We start from the raw sequence: 20,113 nt of genomic DNA on the forward strand, positions 1-20,113 counted from the left end.
TTAAGAAGCTTCATTTAAAATTAAATTAAAATTCAGAGCCCCCTGGACTGGTGGCCAGGACCCGGGCAGTGTGAGTGCCACTGAAAACCAGCTCGCGTGCTGCCTTCGGCATGTGTGCCATAGATTGTGTACCCCTGGTCTAAAGAAACCTAAAGCTCTGTGGTGTATTGTCCCCATCCTCCTCCCACCCCAACCTCTCAGACTTCACAAGTCCTTGGAGGAAGGTGGACTACAGCTGGCTTTAGCATTCACTGAGCCCCAAACTGGGGTTGGTGAAAATGGGCCATATGCTGCCTCCCTTTCCCATCCCACTGCCAGGTAGGTAAGTTGTTTCACTGTCTGATCTTGCTTCCAGGAGTGGGGGAAGGGGGAAGATAAAGTGATTATGCTGGCCCAGGAAATGAAATCTGCACGGGGACTCCAAAAGCCAGCAAGTTGAGCAGTCCCCATCAGTGCTTGGCCCAAGTTCCCAGCTGCACCCAATATCCACTGTCACTTAAACTCTCTGTGCCCCCATTTCCCACCTGTAAAACAGGGAGGATTGCACTTCATATGTAAGTGTTGTGAGGATGCATCCGAAGAAGTGGGCTGTAGTCCACAAAACCTTATGCTCTAATAAATTTGTTAGTCTCTAAGGTGCCACAAGTACTCCTGTTCTTCTTTTTGCGGATACAGACTAACACGGCTGTTACTCTGAAACTTGTTGTGAGGATGTTTATCTGAAGTGTGCAGATACTAGGGTGATGGGGGGGCTATATAAGTACAATAGGTAGAGGAATGGGAGGCACAGAGAAAGATGGTTGAGACTCCTTGGCTTGGGACTGATTGTGTACTGACTCTGTCATAGTTTACAGCAGCCCTGAGGCTGCACTAAAATGTGCCTGCTGACTGTTGCCTCCGGCATAGGTGGAGCACAGTGTGAGTCCCTTGCTGTCCCCTGCCTCCTGCATGAGGGAGTCTTACCTAGGCCTATCTGGGTGTCCACTCTCTAACATCACCACCCTTGCAGGCACTGTGACAGTCTGGTCGGGAGGCAGTCCATCTCAGCTGGGTTGTCACCATTTGCCCTGCAGCTCGGTGCCTTTCAGTGCCTTGCTACTGTAGCAGCCAGCCAGGGATATTCAGTCAGCAAGTAGTATTCTTGTCTCATGCTGCCCTGATCCGGCAGCTCTGACCCCAGCCTTGGTTACAGCCAGCCAGGTGACTCCCAACTCACTCCCAGCCCCAAACCCTGTGCTTTGTAATGTCCAGCCTTCTCCTGGACAGTTCAGAGAAATTTTATTCTTGTAGAGAGACAGAAGTACATCACAATTTATTGACTTAACTGGGATAAACATACCCTTTCATTTAAACACTGCACTGAGTTGGTTTATAGTAAATATAAAAGAAATTTATTAACAAGAGGACATAGGTTAAGAGATACCAAGTAAAAGCAAGAAAGTTAAAAAGGGTCACAAGCCAATAAAATTGAAAAACACACATCTAAAAGTCTAAAACTTAACTTAGCAAGGTACAAGCTTTGTTCAAGATATTTTTTCTCACCTGTATTTATTTCCCAGAGATTTCAACCACCCTTAGTTGAAGGACCCATCTTTCTCCGCTCACAAGAGTTCTGTTCCCTTGTCTCTGTCTTGTGATGTATGCCAAAGATTGCTTCTCTCCTTACTTGCATCTTCCAAAGTTCAATGAACTTGTTTCAGGAGGCAGGATGACCTCATGCTGTTTTTTTTGTTTTGCTTTGTTTTCTTCTTGTGAGCTTCCTATCCCCCTGCTGATTTCTCTGTAAATGGAGCTCCCATTGTTTCTGGTCACACCATGCTTAATTTATGAAGGAGACAGGTAAATAACTGGCTTCTCTCCTGTCTGGAAGGGAACCTGTTTCTCCCTCTTTGTTTTAAAATCTGGGGCCACAATATCATTAAGAAACCACATTTACCCATATAGTATTGTTACTGGTGAACAATAATGTTGTGCAACGTATGCAGGGCCGGCTCCAGGGTTTTGGCCGCCGCAAGCAGTCAAACCAAACCAAAAAAAAAAAAAAAAAAAAGCCGCAATCGCAATCTGCGGCGGCAATTCAGCAGGAGGTCCTTCACTCCGAGCAGGAGTGAGGGACCGTCCGCCGAATTGCCGCCGAACAGTTGGACGTGCCGCCCCTCTCCGAAGTGGCCGCCCCAAGCACCTGCTTGGTAAGCTGGTGCCTGGAGCCGGCCCTGAATGTATGTGTGTCCTTAACTTCCAGGAAAGACCTCACTCAATACACTTTTATAATACAATAATATTGTATACAGTCAGTTGATTCAATTGCTTCTCGTTTTGAGGTTCAGCCCCCTGTCTTTAGAAATAATAAACCTTTGAAATGGACTCTTTGGAAAGTAAAACCCAGACCTGCCCTCTCTCTCCTGCTGGTTCAGATGCCATGCTCCCTTCTCCCCCAATTGTTAGAGAGAGGTTTGCCTCCCCCCCCCCCCCCCTTGTTAGCTTAACAGGTCTGTTTACACAATATGTGAGCACATTCTCCTTCTTTCACAGTACTTTGGAAGCAACTCCGAGATGGGGAAAACACAGTTCCTTTATCTAAGACAGACCTGTTTACCAACCGCCTAGTATACCTGGTTTAAACACTCTTTAGTAATCATTCCAGCATATGTCCTGATACTTAATATACATTGCACACATGCATCATGGAAGAATATTAATGATCAGTGAGTTATTCATAAATGATACCTCACCCAGCATATTTTGTACAAAGCTTATTACAATATAGTGTAGGATGTGAGTACAGGGGTGCTTGGTGTCACAGCCACTCAAGCCTTCTCCTCTGGGCTATGCCAGCTCTCTTTGCCTTGCAAGTTAACAATAGATGCACCCCAATCCCCGAGCCCCTTTGAAGTGTTCCCCTTTGATACCCAGCCTCCGACACTGCTGAAAGGATAGAGATTTTACTAGAAACAAGAGTGTGATGGAAACAAATGATAACTTGCAGTACAAAAAAATTGTAAAATGTGAACGTGGGTCTGCACTTAATAGTTAACTTTCTTATCTAATAAAGTAGGTTTTCCTCCCCCAAAGTTTCAGTCCGTTGCAGAGCTGGCTGGCTTCACAGGAATCAGGATCCAGTATTTAATGAGAACACCCCTGTTCCTCAAGATGTCTTCAGTGCATGGATCCACAGTGCCTTTCCATATTCTCTGTTATGCAGAAACAGGTTTTTGTCTTTACTCCTAGGAAGGAGTTTCAGTTGTTCGCAGTTGTCTCCATTGGCTTTCCATTGAAAGTCTTGGAGCAAGGCCAGTCAGTTGAGCCTTGCATTGCATCACTGGCTAAACAGGGTGGGGTGACACCTCCCTCCTGCCTGAATGGGCCATCATGAGACATATCCCCTGGTGACTAACTTTTTACACTCCCAGTCCATAAAGTAGACATGCAGTATAACCCATACAGACATCTTGCAATGAATATGAATCTTGACAGGTAAGTTTCTGTAGATACCTTTTAGATGTTACTCTTTATGGATAACTGTCCTGCAAGTCATGTTTGGTGTCCATGAGTTTGTCAGGTCTGAGGTGAGAGTTGTTTGCGAAGATCGGGGGACTCTTTGCCAAGGAGCCACAGTAGTGTTGCAGACCCACCATCTAATCTGTGGATTGATGTAGGAGCTGATGCACGTGGGGGGAGGGGAGGAAATCTTTGGCTGAGGAGATCTGTTAACTTTTCAGCCCCTCTGTTCTGCCAGAGTGGTGGAAAGGGGCTGAAGCAAAGAAGAAAATGTGGTCCTTGTTTGTGCTTAATATTGGCCCTGGGGATGGTCTGTTTGGAGTAGAGAGCTAAGCATCTCGCTAGCTCCTGTTTGAATGACCTCAGGATCTACTATAGAAACTTGTGGGGAGGGACCCAATTAAGATATGTTTCCAGTGGGGGCATAGCCTCACATACGCCTCCATCCATCGCCTACCACTTCTACACAATTCCCTTGTGCCCCTACAATTGCGCCCACCCTCCCCATTTCCTTCAGATTATGGGCCGTTCACTGATTAGCGTGCTGAGACCGCAACAGACCACAGTCCTATGTTAAACTCAGGACAGTCGCCCCTCTTGAGGCTTCTACTCCCCCTTCCTTACAATGGTTTTCTCTAGAGCAGGAGTCATGGTGAAGAGAATCAATGAATTTTAGGATCTCCCTTTGGATTTAATTTGTTTTATCTCCAATTGGTTCCTTTCCCCACTGTCCCCCCATATAGAGAAGAAGCGTTATCGGGAATCCTACATCAGTGACACTCTGGAGATGGACCTTGACCCCTCGGATAAGCACTCCCACGGCAGTGGAAGCAGTGGGGGCAGCCGGAGGAACAATAGACTATCTCGTCAGTCAACTGGGAGCCACGGCAGCTCGCACACGTCTGGTATTGAGGCAGATTCGAGGCACAGGATGTCAGTGGAAATGTCAGTGGATGAGCCCTTCGGTATCGATCGGGTTCATCGGAAGGAGAAATCATGCAGCTCGACAGTTAGCTATGGCAGCTCTGGCATTGACAGTGGTGGCAAAGGGAGAGCTGAAGATGACTCTCAGGATGACGGTAAGGAAGTGGGGGGGGGGCATGTGGTGTTTAGTAACCCTGGTCCTATGCTGTTGTAATGGAAAGGAGGAGGTAATGAAACTTCAAATGACTTGGGAGGGCAGAGACATGACGTTAACTACTCTTCTTTCTCTTCCAGAGGTTGAGCTGGCAGTGGATGAGCCGGAGGAGGTGCCTGTGGATGAGCCTGTAGAGAGAAACCAGTTGGAGGAGGCAGCTGAAGGAGAGTCTGTCAGTTCTCTTGCTTTAGATGCACTTTGCTGTCAAGGTGAGGTGGTTTTCTGCAGTCGTTCCATGCTCCCCTCAAGGTTGCGTATAGTTTCATGGAGATGTGCGTGGCAAGCACAGAATCATCCGGAAGGGATTCCGAGGTAGGCGTGCTGGGAATTGGCTCTCTGTGTTACAGTTCAGTTCTCTCTCTTTGTGGCTTAAGACCAGATTGGAAGCCAAGTCCTATAGAGGTGAAATGCAAGTGTGCTATATTATACTGCAGCATCATCCCTGTCCTCCGTAATGGCCTCCGTTTTTCCCTTACCCATCTCAGATTTTTTTTTTAATTGATTCATGAACATCTCTTCTGTGTGACTTGAAAACATATGTAAGCCTTTCCAGCGAAGGAATTAACTGATGTACATTGTGAAAGGCAGACGTGTTCAATCACAGGTTGTTGAGCTTGGTGAGGTTCTGTGGCCCTTGTTATGCAGGCCTCCAGTGATCATAGTGGTCCCTTCTGACCCATGAATCTATGTCCCGTTCCAAGCATTAAAGCAGGGCGAGACTGATGTGAATATGAAAGTAGGGCCTTTTGGCCTCAGCCCTGAGGTTGAAAGACACATGAGTATTAGTGACTGAAACGACATCTGTGAGTGTCTTTCAAATGAGCTAGGGAGGTGTGTGGTATGGGACTCGCTGAACATTGTAACAGTCTGAGGAGATATATTGTAAATTGCCTCTTCACATAGGGTTACCATTTTTTAAACTAACAAAAAGAGGACACTCCAAGGGGCCCCGGCTCCACCCCAACTCCGCCCCTTTTCCAAAGTCCCCGCCCCAACTCTGCCCCCTCCCCTGCTTCCCGCGAATCAAATGTTCGCGGGCAGCCTAAAACAGGGAGGCAGGCAGCAGGTAAGCTGGGGCGGAGGGGGGGGTGCGAGGAGGCACAGCCCAGTCCAGCCCCCTGGCCGAGCGGCTCGGGCCCTGGGGTGCCAGCCCCAGTTCCAGCCGAGCGCGCCAGCCCCGGCGGTTCCAGCTCAGCTTGGGCCCCGGGGCACCAGCCCTGGTTCCAGCGGAGCGCGCCAGCCCCGGCCCGCCCCGGCCCCAGTGGCTCCAGCTTGGCTCAGGCCCCGGAACACGGGCACCAGCCCCGGTGGCTCCGGCCCGGCTCGGCTTGGGCCCTGGTTCCGGCTGAGCGGCTCCGGCCTGCCCCAGCCCCGGCAGCTCCAGCTTGGCTCGGGCCCCGGGGCACGGGCACCGGCCCAGCCGAGTGGTTCTGGCCCCGGCGACTCCAGCTCGGATCGGGCCCTGGGGCACCGGCCCGTCCGGCCCCGGCCCCAGCTGAGCGGCGCTGGCCAGTGGCCGAGCACCGCCGGCCCCAGCAGCTCCGGCTCCAGCGCAGATCCAAACCCCACGACCCCTCCCTATTTTCCCAGACAAGTCCGGCTTTTTGGAATTTCCCTGATGGGGATTTGACGACCAAAAAGCCGGACATGTCCGGCAATAGCCGGACGTATGGTAACCCTATTTTCACATGAACTGCTGTAAATGTTTCAGTGCAAATCTATAATCTGAACTTGAATCTCTTCCTCTGCAGCCCTTAAGCAGAAGCCTCTCTCTGTGGTACAAGTCACACTGATAAAAATGAGAGGCCAAAGTGTGGAATCTCTTCATCAGGTAAGAGGAAACAGCAGACTGATGGATCTGACTGTGGATATTGGGTTAAATTCTGCTCTCCTTTACACAGCTGTAAAACAAGTCAGAGGGGCTACTGTGGATTTACACAGGCATAAGTCAGACCAGAAGCTGACCAGTAATTATTACTAGAGATGGGATGAGGAGGCAGCATTTGGATCCAAATTATAATGAGAAGGTTTGGAGTGAGCAAGACTGAAATCTTGCAAACTGTCCTCCTTAGATTTAGGCTTCCAAAAAGGAAATGGAAAATAAGCCACTCCAAGTTTTGTGTCCAAACCCAGAGCCAAGACCATTTGGGTGATTTTGGATTTGAGAGGCAAACTCAATTTCCTCTCCACTCCTGAAGTTGGAAGAGGTTCAAAGCTGAGGGACTGGTTTTGCTCCGTCTGTAATTATTACTGTTTGTTTCATTGTGCTGCTTGTTTGTTGAACTTTTCTGTCTGTTTTCTTTTCCCCAAGCCTCTGAGAAAAGGGAACTATGTATGGCAAAAGCACGTACTGTGTCTTAAGCAATACTGTCATGCCCTCTGAAAAACCTCTTACATTTAAAAACTTCTTTAAACCTTTTTATATTTCAAAGTGTGGCTATAGTAATAGAAACAAACTTTTTTTAATATGATTCTATCATGGGGATTCCCAGTTATTCCCTCTGAGTCCAAATCAAACTTGCTCAGCTAAGAAAATCTGATTTTTTTTTTTTTTTCTCCCTCCCCTCACCTCCATCTGCAAACACTTCCTCGATCTCTCTCGTTTAAATTAATCTGGGGTCTTTCTGCCTCTTACTGGACATGGTCAACAGTGATAATCTCCAGTTGGAGTTTACCAGTCTTTTTTATTGATGCATGAGACTAGAATAGATACCAACTTATTCTTCCAAAATCGTTGGTTCTGCAGGACAAACCATAGTAAAAACTTATTTCCGTTGTCGAGTTGAACAGAGGTGACTCAGACACACAGGGAGCAGACATGTTGAGTAAATTAAATAAATAGGATATCTCCATTAATTTAATTTATCTCCTAGAACTGGAAGGGACCTTGAGGTTATCAAGTCCAGCCCCCTGCCTTCACTAGCAGGACCAAGTACCGATTTTGCTCCAGATCCCTAAGTGGCCTCTTCAAGGATTGAGCTCACAACCCTGGGTTTAGCAGGCCAATGCTCAAACCACTGAGCTATCCCTCCCCCCAAGATACGCTGTTTTTACATTAATCTGTTTCTGACCACACACTTACAGTGCTTTCCACTGATGATATTAAATCTATTTTGGCCCCAGATTCAGACACCTTAACAGTTTTTTATAAGAATAGTTCTGATTTAAATGTAGGTTTGATAATACATTTCAAGAGATCTTTTCTTTCTGATGGCTGCCTCTTTTACCAGCATATATACCGAATAATCAATTTGTGACTTTGGGCCTTTTTTCTTATATACAAGGCTGTGTAACTGAATTAACTGTATTATTGGTAGGATTTTTGAAAGCACTCTATGTTCGAACTCTTCTCTCAAGGCAGAGCTGGGGTGGTCAGCCTGGCATAGCAGAAGAGTTGAGTGCTTTTGAAAGTGTGTCTGAAAATTATATATATTTATAATAAACATTTCTATCGATATATGTGGACAAAGTTTTATGTCTGCATTGATAAGGTAAGCGTTTTTGTTTGAATGCTATATTTCTAGAATTTAATCTTAAAACCAATTTAAAGAATAACTATCAAGAGCCAGGGCTGGTGGGTAATTCCTCAGTAAAGGCTAGGCCGCTATTGCTTTTGCCAAATGAAGTCTGCCTTTAAATGCTACTACTGGTTCACTGCGCCAGTTTTTCCATTTCTGCGTAACGTGTGGATTAGTTGTACTTGGCATTTGTGTTTAAAATTAGGCACAAAGCTCATCAGTTTTCACAGTTGCTTTCTTGAACCTTCCTTTTAGCTCATAAATTTTTAGTGGACCCCATCCCAATGTTTTCTAGTGCTTGTTCTTCATATGTAGCCAGAGGCTGACCACCCCAGCTCTGCCAGGAAGTGTCACTTTGGCCATGCTTTACGCCTGTCAGATGCTCCATTCATTGTACTTGACACTGGGGACACAGTGTACAGAAATCAGAATCTGGATGAAATAGAAGGGCAGTTAAGTGAATTCACAATTTCATTATGGTTCACAGCTTCTTCATTAAGACAATGACCTTCAGAAAGCTGATGGGGGTGGTTTGAGGTAACAGGAACAGTTTAAGAAAATTCCGATAAGCATTAGGAACCAGCATCCTTCGGCTATGTACGTGCTGTTCTTCAGCTCATAGTCATTTCCTCATCTGTCTCTTACTGAACCAGCAGGTGAGACAGCCTAAAGACAGGAGCTGCGCAGACCAGCACAGCCAGAGTTTGGATGACATCCGTCTTTACAAGCATCGGCATCCACCGCTAAGCTCCACATTATCTTCGGACACCTCCCACAGCTACACATTTGGTTGTGCACTGGAGGATAAGCTGGCCAACTACGGCTGTGTTTATTCAACAGCAGACTGCAAAACCAAGTCCGCCCTCTATGGAAAGAGATCCATGAACTGCCTGTCTCTGGATCTCTTGGGAGAAGACCAGCTGCCGGAGGAGTTTGTGGTGTAGCCAAGTTGGCAAGGTCCTAACCAAGGAGACGGCTCATTAGGGAAATAAAAGCTACTATATATACCTCATCAATGCATGATACATTGCTTTTGATCTCGGAGGTGATTGGTAAATGACTTTTGTACCCTATTAAGGGATGTATAAGTAGTGTCACAACCCAACAAACGTGACAAAAGTGCAAGTTTATTACAGGGCAGTACTTTAATTAAAAAGAAAAATACTGGCAATGGAATATCTGTCCTCTACCCAGCGCACAGTTAAAGTGGACTGCCCCAATAGAATAGACAATTTTTTTATTTAAAATACCAGTGGGCAGTTGGCCCAAAACACCTAATAAGCTAATAGCACAGAGAGCACATCTGAATTGACTTACCTGAAAGCAACTACAGATTCCACATTGACTTTTTTTTTTTTTTAAAGCCACCTACTTCCTGACCTTTTGTGCCCATAATGTTACACTAATCCAGTGTGTTGGTCCCCTTGAATTCACTCTACTGAGGTACCTGCTGTCAACTGTCAGTTTTCTCCTAGAACATATCCTAGAACATATCTCAGCCTACCAGCAATGGGGATGGACCTTCTGCAGCTCTGTAATATCTATACCTGTCCTGCTCCCTTTGAAATCAATGGAAGCTTCACTGTTGGCTTCACTAGGAGCAGGATCTGCCCCATTGTGGGTTTGTTTCTAGGTTCCCTCCCCCACCAAACCAAAAACATACCAGCAATTGTACTGCTGTTTTTTTTTAAACTGCATTTTAGAGCAACGAAGTGGGAACCACTGGCCACTAACTATTGCCACAAACCTCCACTATTGATCCCTAGATACAGTCTTCATCCTCATTATTGTTTGGAAAATAACAGGATGATTCAGCTGCTTCCAGCAGTTTGGATTTTGAGGAAGTCATGACAAAAGTGCTAATTGATAGACTTTTCAGGAAAGAAGTGTGACTGGAGAAGTTGTTCAAGGATGATGGCTTTTACTTGAATCAGCACTTTTTAAAAAACAACTCAATTCCATATGAATTCACCCTCTGAGTTTTGGAGGCCGAACATGGAGAAAATAGATTTCAGGGGATGACTAGAGTAGTTATTAGGGATGATGCCCAGTTTTGGTTTTGATTGGGGCATTCAGCTGGTGAAGGATGAGACTGTAAGGCACCTGATGATATATATTTGTGGTTGTTTCTGAATCAAAGGTAGTGGTGTGTGGGTTTGGTTTGTTTTTTTGAGTGCTATGGAGCTGTGCCAGTGTTCTGTGAAAAGATACGTGTGCTGGTACTATACGATAAAAAGTGCTCATATTAGGTCTGGAGATGAGATGCTTTCTGCCTTCATTCACAAAAGTGATGCTATGTTGTTTTCCCCTTTTTTCCCCCCTGCAGTACTTGGGCGGGGGGGGGGGGGAAGGAATGACACAACCACCTATAATCCCGTGGCCAGTTTGCATCGTGGCGAATGGAGAGAAATGATGTAACAAATCAATGTTCCATGCATCCCCCTCAGCAAAGAATAATTATTTTAGAAAATAAAGCACAATGAATGCAAAATGTCCCCTTGCAGTATCAATCTTGCTGCACTAAAGAGTTGAAAATAGTAGAATGCATGTAAGCTGCAGTCAGACCACAGTTAAAATTGTCATTGCAGTTTTGAAAGTCAGTTTGTTGGGCCTTTTAAGGGGAAGATGCTCACTGTGAACCCAGCACAAATGGAAAACTGCATTGTATTACCATCTTAGGCAGCAGTCAGTTGGACAGTTGCATTGCAAATGAACTATTAAAATAACCAAGCCAGAAACCCCATGATCTCAGTTATGGTACAAGATTTCCATACAGATAGCTATATCTCTCAACAGCAGCTGCATCAAACATTGCTCTGTTGAAAATGTCAGTTATCCTGTTGCGTTAGATGACATTTAACTTACTATACATGAGGTAAGGATTGTTGGTGTTGTCTTCTTTTTTCAGTCATCCTTTGTTATCCTGACAAGGAAGTGGTCTTAAACTTAAGATGCACAAAAGCAGCTATGTAGCATGCTCTCAATATGTCATTCTCTCTGACTCAACGTATTTTCATTATCAAGAAACTTTTTTTAAAAAACAATTTTTTTTCTCTACTTTTGGTCAGAAAATGTTTAGAACGTATTTGAGCTTGTGGCTGCTTGAGTGCATGAATAAAAGTTGTACTTGCTATATGTATGGGAATCTTCATGGTTTACTGGTAACTCTGGAACTCCATACCTTGGGTCAGTCCTTGATGGAGCAAAACTCCCTATGAAGTCATTGGGAGTCTTGTTGAACTCAAGAACTGTAGAACTTGACCATTTGAGATTTCCCCATTCTCAGCACTGTGTCCATGGGCCAGATCCTGCACCCACTAATGTAGTGTCATTGAATACATTTTTTGAGTCGAATAGATGCAGTACTGACCCCAATATGTATTTTTTGATAGTGTGTCTCCGCCTATCAGTCACCTATAACCATGTTTTATTCCACTGGTATTGCTATTATTACTTTGTAATGCTTTAGAATGATTTGTATTATGCTGAGTTAATCAGTTTACTTTGACTATCCAAAGCAAAATGCAAAACCCCTCTACATCATACTTCATTATTTTTACTTTGAGTCTAGACAGCTATAGAGCTTTTAACTCGTACATTACCAGTCAAATCCAGCCGAGTTGGGGAAAGTGGGTTCAGTCCAGGATCATGCCGACAAGTGACCTCAATCCATGGAGACTGAACTTACCTTTTCACTCCTTAACTTGGAGGGACCACCTCAGAGTTGAGAAATGCTGGTGCGGGTCTGGGGCTGCTTTTGCTGTCCATGCTGTAGGTCTATTCTATCTAAAGAGAGGACTTCAGCCTACAGTGCTGTCACTTGAATGCTAAATTCACTCAATCACTCACCCATTCTAATACAGTTCTTCCAGGAAATCTTCTATTGTTAAGACTCTCGCTTTCAATTATTTTCATTTTGGGGAGGTGGAGGGTAAAAATCCAGCAAGATATTTTTTTCTAGAAGTTCTTTGGGGAAAAATTTTATGTGCTGCATGCTCGCTCACTCTTTTCTATAAATAAATTATCTTTAACATTTGGATATTTGCTATCTTCTAATAGACTGTCTGAAGTGTTGACTACTTTTTTTTTTAAAGTGCCAGTCTGATCACTGTCACCAAACAGTGAAGTTAAGTTTTTTTATCACTGATTTTTGTGCATGTTAGAAACAAACAAAAAGACCCACAATTCCAAGGTGATGTGAAAACTCACTCTCTACAATTTTTAAATTATTGCTGCCACTATTTTAAAGTGCTAAGTTTGTGACTCTGATTTACAAACGAGGTGGAACACCAATGCCTAAAAGTTAAAGTAGTTCTTGCATGTGTATCCATTGCATGCAATTGCTGGTTTTGTGTAAATATATGTATATATTTATTTATTTGTAGTTGGTGCGGAGAGAAAACTCTCCAAACTTTGGGCAGTCTTATCCTGTTGGTACATGCAGCTCATATTGATACTGATGTATGCATATGAAAGGCAGAATAGACCCGTTTTCTGTGTAGATTGAGAGTGCTCTATATCTTACAAACACTGTGAATATCTATTATGCAATCTTTTTGTATTCATGTGACACTACTGTTTTGACTAGTAATGTACTTTGTTATCTTTGAGTCTAGAAGTTCTACTTTATTATTTGTTTTTGGATTAGTTGTGGTAGGGGGTAAAAATAAGCATTTTATCTATGATGTTATGAAACCAGCTGCTGATGTTTGTACAGCTGTAATATACTCATGGTATAAGTCACTCTATTTTAATGGCAAAAGTTTCTCCTTTCCATGAAAGGAATCTTTGTTTTTAAAAATTTAAATATATATAAATATATGTACACTTGTAATAAAGGATGGATAGAAAAACAGACTTGAATGGATTCACAGTACTATTCACGGTGTAGATGTAAATAACGTTCTTTCCAGAGGCATTTGGGTTGAGGAAGTTTTTTGACTTGCTGATGAGGATTTCTTCACTGTATGTATTAAACCAGAGCCCACACAAGTTAAAACTCATTAGTCAAATCATTAAAGTAACTGTTTTTATCAGTGGGGACTGGCAGAAAGAGAGTAAGCTTTTTTACAATGGCAGTGTTTCCAAATCCATCTATGTCTTGTTTTCAGGATCCAGTCTAACTCTCTGGTTAAAATCAGTAGAAAGATTAATGGGTATTGAATTGGGGCCTAAATGTACAAATTTAGACTCTACAAGAGCGAGGTGTTGGTTCTAGATGATTGTGGATATGATAGTTGCTGCTCCAGGAACCAGAGCTTGCGGAAGATTCCCAGTGGTGTGAGGACCATCTCCCCATCCTGATATCAGCTGCCACCCGAATCGAACTCAGAGCATTTCTAAAGAACCGTCTTTCCTGTAGCATCTGGGTGCTGGTGTAGTAGCTGCCATGTGTAAGGAACCTGTCTCTTTCCTCAGAGCATGAATTGCATTTCATTTTTTTTAATTACAAAATTTGCATGCTCTCTGAGGACAAAAATAAGTCATTTGAAGAGATGCCAATAGCTTAGTGGCTGCTCAAATTTCCCGCTTTTTGAGTGGTTTGCTGTAGTTTTCTCTGGCAAATTAATTTCCTGCTAACTTCTGCGCACCCAATGAGTTAAGCTGCTGTATTTCTTTATATTTTTGGTTTCCCTCTGACCACTTCTTGTACAGTAACATCCCTAATCTCATGATTGAGATTTTTTTTAAAGTCTCATCTTTCTGTAATATCTACTGTACTTATTTTATCATTTCCTCCCCAGGTTTTTCTCTTTACCCCCAGAAATATTTTATTTCCTTTCTCTTTTCTTAGTTCCAAACTGAGTTTTCCCAAAATGATTTTTTTCCATATTGGGATTCTCTAGTTCCACATTAAACTTCTCAGAAGGCCTCTGCCATCTCCAATTTTCTTCCATCTGCCAGACCATAGTGTTGTATTTGTCTGCTGTGGTGCATTGGCCAATAAGTGTTGTTGACCTTCCGCAGTGAAGTTGTCAGTATTAGTTGTTTGTCCATTTCTTTGAAGAGGTAGACTTTTCTATGGGATTCATCACTGTAGGATCTGAGCATCTTGCAAACATTTAATAAATATACAGTACTTCCCTGTGAAGTAGGGAAGTATTGTAATGACTAGTTGCTGAAAGCCCGTGATGTTGCATGGACAGAATTAATAACTGTGGCTTTAGTTTTTTAGTTGTTTTTTTTTTTAAGCCAAAATTGGCTGAGAAATTGCATTATAACAGACTCTGAATCCCCTGTGGTGATTGAACCCCATGATACTCTCAACTAAAATAACTTTTCAACTATGCTTGTATCTGTTGCTATCACTTCACAGTGACTCAACAGCTATTCTAGGCTTCAGATGTTTGTGGTTATTGTTGTGTTGATTTGTGTGTGGGTTGTGCTGGGAGAGCTGTGTGTGCAGTGGGGAGGGGCTATGTACATTTGGGATTATGAGTATGCTGGTTACATTGTTGTGGGTGGTTTTGAAGAACTGGTAGTTCGGCCAAGTAATCCACCATTTGTGCAGTCTTGCTCATACAAACTTCCATGCAAATTAGCTGTAGCAGTAAGGGCGGTGATTGGTTGAGTTACTTCTGATATCACAGTGGTCTAAGACTTTCCGCATGGCATAGCTACATAGCTCGCTGTCGCATAGGTGTAGGCTGAGAACTTAAAAATTGGATGGTAACACTGTGAATCCCAGTGATGATGGAACCTGATGATGTTCTGAACAAAGAGCTCTCAGCTATGCCTGGAGCAGTTTCCTCTGCTTCATGCTAACTCAACAGACATTCTAGACTTCAGAGTGACAATCCTGGAATCTTATTATATAGATACACCAAACCTCTAAGGTACTAATAGCGTACAAAGTGTACCATGACTTTGAGGCAAACACAAGAAGTGCTTCAGAGGCTAGGCCATAGCCTTAGAGCATTCCACTCAGATCTGTGGGTAAATGAAGAAGTATTTTACTATGGCTGGCAGAAAAAGGAATGTTGCAAATATCTGAGGTACAGTAGCAATTTAAGGTAAAACAATAGTAGTGCCTATGTGGATCCTGGAGGAGGACAGCCCAATAGAGGGTAGGGACTCCTCGGGTGTAGTTCTAAAAGCAAATAGGAGCTTGCAGGTTTCCAGGCCAGGATCAGTAAATGGGATGTCTCCTTGGGGCTCCTCTGTGACAGCACTCTGCCCAGTCTCTGCTGCTTCCTCACACGTTATGCATAGACCTGAACCTGGTTGTGACATCCACCAGTCACAGCCTGTTCACATGCAGTTCCCTGGCTCCTGTTGCAGCCTGCTGTGTATGCAGTTCCCCAGCATTCAGCTTCCTTGCTAATCCCAGTTTGCCATGCAGTGGGAGGAGGTGACGGGTGAGAGTGAACCAGGAGCACCCACCTCCTGCCTCCTCCAGACACTCACAATCCAAGCCCCTGCATCTCCCTGGACACCGAGCATCTATCAGCCCCTTGCCTCCCTCTAGACACCCATCCCCCAGTGCTCCCTTCATCCCCCAGCACCCTGCTTCTCCCAGGTACCCAGCACCACTTTTCTGGCATTTATAGAGCTCTTGACACTACCCCCTTGTCACCCATAACCCTGTCTTCTACACAGCCTCTTGCCCAACCCTCGGCCATGCAGTACCCATAATGCTTCCACAAGCTCTCACCACCACTCCCAGCATTTAACTCAAAACCTTTTTTTTGCACCATCTAGAGACTTTTCAAGGTGAGGGCGCTTGGCAGCACTGCACAAGAGGCCTTTGAGTGCAGAAGCAATTCCTCCACACCTCAATTCCAATGAAGCGACAGGTGAAGAAATATTCACCTCTGTGAGGTAAGTCATGTTCAGGGGAACATGAGACTTTTGGTGTAAGGGTCTTCGTGCTCTAAGGTGACCAGACAGCAAGTGTGACAAATCGGGACGGGGGTGGGGGATAATGAGTCTATATAAGAAAAAGACCCCAAAATCGGGGCAGTCCCTATAAAATCGGGACATCTGGTCACCCTAATTCTGCTGTGAGGCCAGAGTTAGTGAAAAGCAATACAGTTGAAAATAACATAGCAGTATTCCCCGAGGTATAACTGCAGACCCACACATCACTGAAGCTCCATCTGGTCAATTTTTAATGTGTGTGTCAAAAAACCATGGTTTTAATGAAAATCTTTTATGGAAAAAAATCATTTTCAATGACAAACTGGGAACTGCAAACTTTTTAGTAAACACTTTCAGTTTTTGAAAATTGAATTTAGTTACATTTTTTTCATAAAACAAACCCAACATTCAGTTGAGAAATTTTGACACAAGTGAACTTTAAATTAAAAAGGTATTTTTTGACCAGCTTCAACTACAGCAGCAAGATTTTAATGCTCCTCTGGAACAAGGGAAAATCCTGGGGCTATACCCTGACTGACGATCTGTTGCCTCCTCACTATGCTATCAAAACAGTGTCCTGCAGGCCCACCCATCTACCATGCTGATCTTTGAAATGCAAAGCTGGTTCTCCTCCTAGGATCCTATAAACATAGTTAGGAACAAGTAACTGGCATTGTCCATTTGAAGCACAAGAGGGCGCTAGTGTCTATCAAACAAAAACCGCTCATGGCAAAAGCGTGTGGTTTAGTCACTTCAGTGAGACTTTTATTGCCATGACAAGCTATGCAGGTATTGCCAAAGTGTGAGAAAAAGACCCTTTTGTTCGAATTGCAATAAAAAGACTTGTTACACAAAACACCATCTAAACCCAGAGAGGAGGGAGTGTGCAGCCCTGACAGAGGAGGACTGAGCGAGAGAGAACAAAAGGGCATGGTCCACTATTGTGCCACTTCTGCCAAGTTACTTCACTGATGTAAGAGACTCTGTATTTGAAATGGACAGAGCTCTGACTAGGAAGGATCTTGCAGCCAGTATTACTGGCATGGAGGGCTTTTCTGTTTTTAGTATATAAAGGCAGGTATGCTAACCCTTTCAGTGCCCTGACATCATCTCATTGAACTCTTATTAGAGTTGTATCTGTTGCTGCACTTCTCGTGGTGTGGTATAAATACGTTGTCAGGATGTATCAGGTCACAGTAATATACATTCTTAAATGTTGTTCACTTTTGCTGGATGACATTTGTAACTCAAATAGACATTTTCAGGAATAACCTAGAAGCTTTTAAATGTAGCCATCAGGAAAAGTCAGTGGGATTTTGTGCTAAAAGGATTTGATTTATGCACTGGACAAAGGCTTAGGGTAGGCAGAGTGAGGAAGTCTTCTGAATTTTTATACAAACTAGTTTCCTCATCAGAAACTTTGTGGCTCTCTCTTTATCCTTGCCTAGGACATGAGCCAGTGGAACAGATTTTAGCACTATTGCTTCAGATACTCAAGGGTATTTGGTAACACTTGCTTTGCAGTATCTGTTTCACCTCCTATTCCCTGCTCCCTGAAACTTCCATTCATGTTCAGTCTCAGGCTCTCAAGTGAAATCAGTTCAGTGGTGTCCACTGCCCTGAACAGTAGTTCACAGTATCACACCACACACATAGACTTGGACAGACAGTGTCTCTCTAGAGAAGCCAGACCGAAGCTGGAAGAAAAGTCTGAATCATCAATTTTGGAATGCGTGGTTCTCTTCAGGTCAGTTAGTGGTCACTGTCAACCCTCAGTCCTTCTGCCTCCACTAAATATAAGGACTGAACTTTGGTTCCAACCACATCCACACCATTTGGCTGCTGCCCTGCCACAAGCAGGAATGGTTCACATTAAAGATAAGTTTACTTTGTGTTATTTTCCTTGTCCGAATGAGTAGAAGCAACAATATGTGGCAGTTTGCCCCAGTGGAGGAGGAGGAGGGTGCAATGAGTTTGTGGCCATGATATTTAGTAACCTGAGAAATACAGTGGATTCCATTCATTCATGGATCTACCTATAGATTGGAACTCCACATTTGCCCTCTGCAAAGACTCACAGTATCTCAAACTGCAAGTACAGGGAGAAACCAAGGTTACAGCAATTATCCAGGGCAGTGACTATTGCCTTTTCAATTATGTCTAATGTAGGAGTGGTTTTCAAGACAGAAAAGCTTCTTAACATTTTGCCCTGGGTATATGCAGTGCTCAGAGCTCTGAAAACCTTGCATTGTACCCACTGCATTTGCGAGTAAAATAAACTACCAAAATTGCAAACAAGATAGCGATTAGTCATCATTAGAGAACTGGCACCAGCTCTCATGTTGTCGATCATTTTAGCCTTCCAAACTCTCAGCACTCAAGGTGGCATGAAAGTGATGTATATTTGGTTTTGTAGTTTTAATAGCTGGGTCAATAGCAAAACCTTGGATCTGAACATACTTACACTTTGAGGAGGGTACTCTTGGTAAATTTGATTTAGATACAAGTTCTACAGCTTGGGCTTATCTGTTTGTTTACTGCAGAGTTCTTTAATCTTTTGTCTAACTCAAAAAGAGCTGAACCTTTTCTTGTAACTTTGAAATAAAATACAATTTTGGCCTGAAACTTTCTGGGCCAACTTTTTTAAAAATGGAGAGTAAAGGCTGTCCTGCACAAAAAAAAAAAAAAAAAAAAAAATGGTCCTTGTACTTGTTCATCCATGTTGCCATGTGAAGGTTGGCTAAATGCATGCATCAGTGACTAGTTACAATAGTTGATCAGCTGGTATGTACAGTTGTACTAATGCTACACTCATCTAAGTGTGTGTTTTCATGTGCATTTTTGGCATGCTCAACCAAACCTTTCCCCTCTGAAAATGTAGCCCACTGGGTCAATGGTCAGCCTTGAAGGAATTCTTATCATACTATTATAAATCCCTGAAAATAAGGATTTATAATAGCCATTATCAGGCACAACTATATTGAACCTCTTAACTTCTCAATCCAAGTACATTCACGCCAAGCCATTTACTAGCCACTCCTACTTTACTAGAATTACTAAAGTCCTGGTTTTGCAATTAGCTCTGCAGGCATAGACCAATATGCTGGGTCTCTGCGTGGGGGGTGGGGCTTTGCCCGTGCAGATCTGATTGCAAGATCAGGGACGATACATTGGCTTCCCTTCCCTGTGTAAATGAAGCAACTGTTGATTTCAGTGGGAGCAGCTCCCATGTGTTTGGGGGCAGAATTTGACCCATGGTTTTCTGGACACCTTACTGAAGAATTTTGTATGAGTTTATTTCCAGGATGCCAGTTTATAATTAGACCTGTCATGTGGCAGTAGAGCAAAGCACCTTATTCTTCTATTGCAAAGATAATAGGATTTTCATCCTAATGCTGCAATGTTCCCTAAATACTCTGCAACACCTGTTTATATACAATATAAATCTACCTTTTCATACACTCTTACAAGCATTATTCCCCCATGCTGCACTGTGACCCTGAAAGCCTGTTTCTAGGTCTTTTGGTTTAATCAGGGGCTTTGTCACAAAATGCCTTTTTTTCCCTTTGTGCACAGATATGAAAGAATGAAAATTGTCCTTGCTGTAACCTGGCTCCCAGCAGTGCTCCTGATCTGATGTCTCTCTCTCCCATTGCATCTAGTAGTGTATACTGCGATATAACATAGGCAGAGCGGGAGCTAGAGTACTTCCTAAATTACCAGTCTCACTTGAGTCTGTAAAAAGAAGAACAGGAGTACTTGTGGCACCTTAGAGACTAACAAATTTATTAGAGCATAAGCTTTCGTGGACTACAGCCCACTTCTTCGGATGCATATAGAATGGAACATATAATGAGGAGATATATATACACACATACAGAGAGCATAAACAGGTGGGAGTTGTCTTACCAACTCTGAGAGGCCAATTAATTAAGAGAAAAAAAGCTTTTGAAGTGATAATCAAGCTAGCCGAGTACAGACAGTGTAATAAGAAGTGTGAGAGTACTTACAAGGGGAGATAGTCAACGTTTGTAATGGCTCAGCCATTCCCAGTCCTTGTTCAAACCGGAGTTGATTGTGTCTAGTTTGCATATCAATT

General features: G+C 43.5%; 1 protein-coding gene across 4 annotated transcripts in view; it reads left to right on the forward strand.

The window, feature by feature from the left end:
* Nucleotides 1-13,009, forward strand: part of FRMD1 (FERM domain containing 1) — a 75,147-nt gene extending 62,138 nt beyond the window's left edge. For 3 of the 4 annotated variants that reach the window (XM_034765193.1, XM_034765192.1, XM_034765194.1), the window contains 4 exons: nt 4,242-4,577; nt 4,717-4,845; nt 6,388-6,467; nt 8,808-13,009. In XM_034765193.1, coding sequence (XP_034621084.1) covers nt 4,242-4,577; nt 4,717-4,845; nt 6,388-6,467; nt 8,808-9,098 — 836 coding nt within the window. In that variant the 3' untranslated portion in view covers nt 9,099-13,009. The remainder of the gene's footprint in view (nt 1-4,241; nt 4,578-4,716; nt 4,846-6,387; nt 6,468-8,807) is intronic. The other variant, XM_034765195.1, reaches the window with a different exon arrangement.
* The last annotated feature ends 7,104 nt before the right edge of the window (nt 13,010-20,113 follow it).

Source organism: Trachemys scripta, chromosome 3, assembly GCF_013100865.1.
Source record: "Trachemys scripta elegans isolate TJP31775 chromosome 3, CAS_Tse_1.0, whole genome shotgun sequence".
NCBI classification, from domain to species: Eukaryota; Metazoa; Chordata; order Testudines; family Emydidae; genus Trachemys; species Trachemys scripta.